The sequence below is a fragment of the Arachis stenosperma genome, chromosome 6, assembly GCF_014773155.1.
Source record: "Arachis stenosperma cultivar V10309 chromosome 6, arast.V10309.gnm1.PFL2, whole genome shotgun sequence".
NCBI lineage: Eukaryota > Viridiplantae > Streptophyta > Magnoliopsida > Fabales > Fabaceae > Arachis > Arachis stenosperma.
The window spans coordinates 139336844-139339682 of record NC_080382.1 but is presented as its reverse complement, the minus strand read 5'-3'; the positions used below and the strand labels follow the sequence as shown (position 1 = coordinate 139339682).

General features: G+C 25.7%; 1 protein-coding gene across 1 annotated transcript; it reads left to right on the top strand.

Moving 5' to 3' along the window:
- LOC130934802 (uncharacterized) lies at positions 1-576 on the top strand. Its single transcript, XM_057864335.1, has one exon. It carries the CDS (start codon positions 1-3, stop codon positions 574-576), a length of 576 nt encoding a protein of 191 aa, XP_057720318.1.
- The last annotated feature ends 2263 nt before the right edge of the window (positions 577-2839 follow it).

Sequence of the window (2839 nt, the reverse complement as noted above, 5' to 3'; positions counted from 1 at the left end):
ATGGCTCATTTCATTGTCAATAATAATATTAAACCATTTCCCTTAATCTTATCCCTAGCACTAGTCTTTCTTTTCTTCCATGCATCATCTTGTGCAGCAAAAGTTGTGGAAGTTGAAGAAATTTGCAGCAAAACAGGTGATATCTCTTCTTATTGCAAAGCTATTCTAAACTCAAAGCCCGGTGGTGCAGAAGGATCAGACCTTGATTCTTTGGCACAATTCACAATTGAAGTTCTTCGTTCCAATATTACAAACACAACGACTTTTCTCAAATCTTTGATTGCACGTGGTGGTGATCCTGACTTATTAGATGTCTATGATGGTTGTTTAGACAACCTTAGTGGTGATAGAGGTGCACTAAATGAAATTGATCGCATGCAACAAAGTTTGAAGGCACGTAGTTACAAAGCTGTCACAACCGGTCTTAATAAGGTTGATCAGGACAATGCTGATTGCTTTAATGACTTTAAGGACCCAGCTTTACGTGATCCATCAGCGCTTCCACAGTATACTCGACAAATATCTCAAGCTACTACTATAATCAAGGCCATATCTACATTTTGGTTCTCTATGTAATATATAGCTTTTTTTTGTTATTCTAATAATTAAGTTGGTTATTCTATGAATAAGGCGAAAACAAACTGCTAATATATGGTAGTATAATTCATTTGGTTACTCTATTATGTTAGTTTTGAAATTTTAATAGGAATATCTATGTTGAATTTATCTACAATAATATTTTGTTTTAATTGTTAATTCCTTCTATTTTGAGAGTTTGTCCTTTTTGATATATTTATTTATTTATTATCTATATATGTTTGCATGTGCCTAAGTTTGTCACTAATACACAATATTCAGAAATGGCGCTTATTAGGAATAGGGGTAGGAAAAACCATGGTGTCAGATAAGGACAAGCAATGGGGGGTTGATTACATTAAACTGATGAACTCTTGTTAGAAAGACAATAAGAAATTTTGACTGTGTACAATAAATTTATTTTAAATTTGGCCTAATATAAAAAAAATTTAAATAATTATTTCAAAAAATTAATCATTTTAACCCTAAAATAATCATCTAGGCAGCGGATGGTGGTGATCTTTGTGGCATCCATGCAGAGGGAGTGAAAGAGACTGCAGAAGAAAAAAAAACTACTCCACATTTTTTGTACGCATAAAATTAGAAAAATACGTAACTTTCCTAAAACCAAATCTTTATTTTTTTTAAATTTAAAATTGGAAATTATTAGAATTAATTATTAACTTATTATAATTTTAATTTTATCCTATTGTATACATTATATATTAAACTCATTGTTTTCCTATATTTTATTTAAACTGAATTTTATAGTGCTTATTGTTTAGTTTTTAATTTTTGTCTAGTTTATTTTTTATAATAAAATTTAAATATTTTTTAAAATTATTTATTTTATAATTTTAAAAATGAAGTATTAATTTATAAATATTTTTAATAAATTAAATACTGCTTTAAGCACTATAATAATTACCTTATATTGAAATGATAATATAAAAGATTATATGTATGTTTTTAAATAAAAATTCCAAAGTCAAAAAATTATAATCGTACCTTTAGATAAGAACTCTAAGAGAAATTTTTATCTAAAAGCATGTGTATAATTTCCCATGTTCATTGTTTCAATATTGATAATGTAATAATGTTAGGCTATATTCCTTGATTTTAACCCTAGTGCTAGCCTTCCTTTTATTTGATGCATCCTCCTATGCACAAAAAAAATCGTGAAAGTAGATATTTGCCAGGAAACTGCAAATGTTTTATATTGTTCAAATCTTCTAAATTCAATACCACTGATAGCAAAATACCACTTATCCTAAGGCCAACAAACTTTACAATTTTTGTTTAGAAAAATTTAGTGATCAAAATGGGGCACCGGGTGAAATTGACCACATGGAGCAAAGTTTGAAAGTGATGATGTGTATTTGGGTACAAACGATGTTGAAGAGGACACTGATAAATGTATTTTTTATGGAAAAGAATCATCAACATCTTCTCACCATTTTACTACTGATTTCAAAGATTCATCACCACTTTTCCGCAATTCATTAATGAAATATCCAATGTTCTTCAGATAATTTCGGTCATAGCTACTTACTAATTCCGCAATTCATTAATGAAATATCCAATGTTCTCTGAAAAAGTATACGGCCTTTTGCCTTTATAATTCTCCTAAGTCCTAACAATGATAAACCTATTAAACAAAGTTTTTACATTTACGGATGATAATAAATGAAATAAAAGAATTAAAAATCAATTATAATTAAAGTCATTTAATGAATATTATTATTTTCTTTAATTTATTATTATTAGTATGTATTGTATTCTTAAATATAAAATTTAAATTACAAAAAAATATTAAATAATGATTACAAAAATGTCTAATAATTAGAGATCGAATATAATATTATAATTAATATCATTAATAAGTAAAACTAATAAGAGTATAATAAGTGAATTAATAAGAGAGTGTGGTAAAAAATTAAAATATTATTAAATTATATAAATAAAATAAAATTTGGAAAATTTTGGTTAATTAAAAAATTTTAGCTATCAAATTTTTTTTAAATATAAATATATTATTTTTATATGTAATATCATTAATGATTAAAATTATTTAATTATATTTATTGTGCAACTTTAATTCCTCGACGAGACTATTTACGATATCATTAAAAAGTGTTGGTCAAAATTTTAATGGGATGATTTGATATGAATATATTTGAATTGGTTCCATATTATTTATATTCATTTAAGAGAAAAATTAGTTAGGATATATATATATATATATATATATATATATAATTGA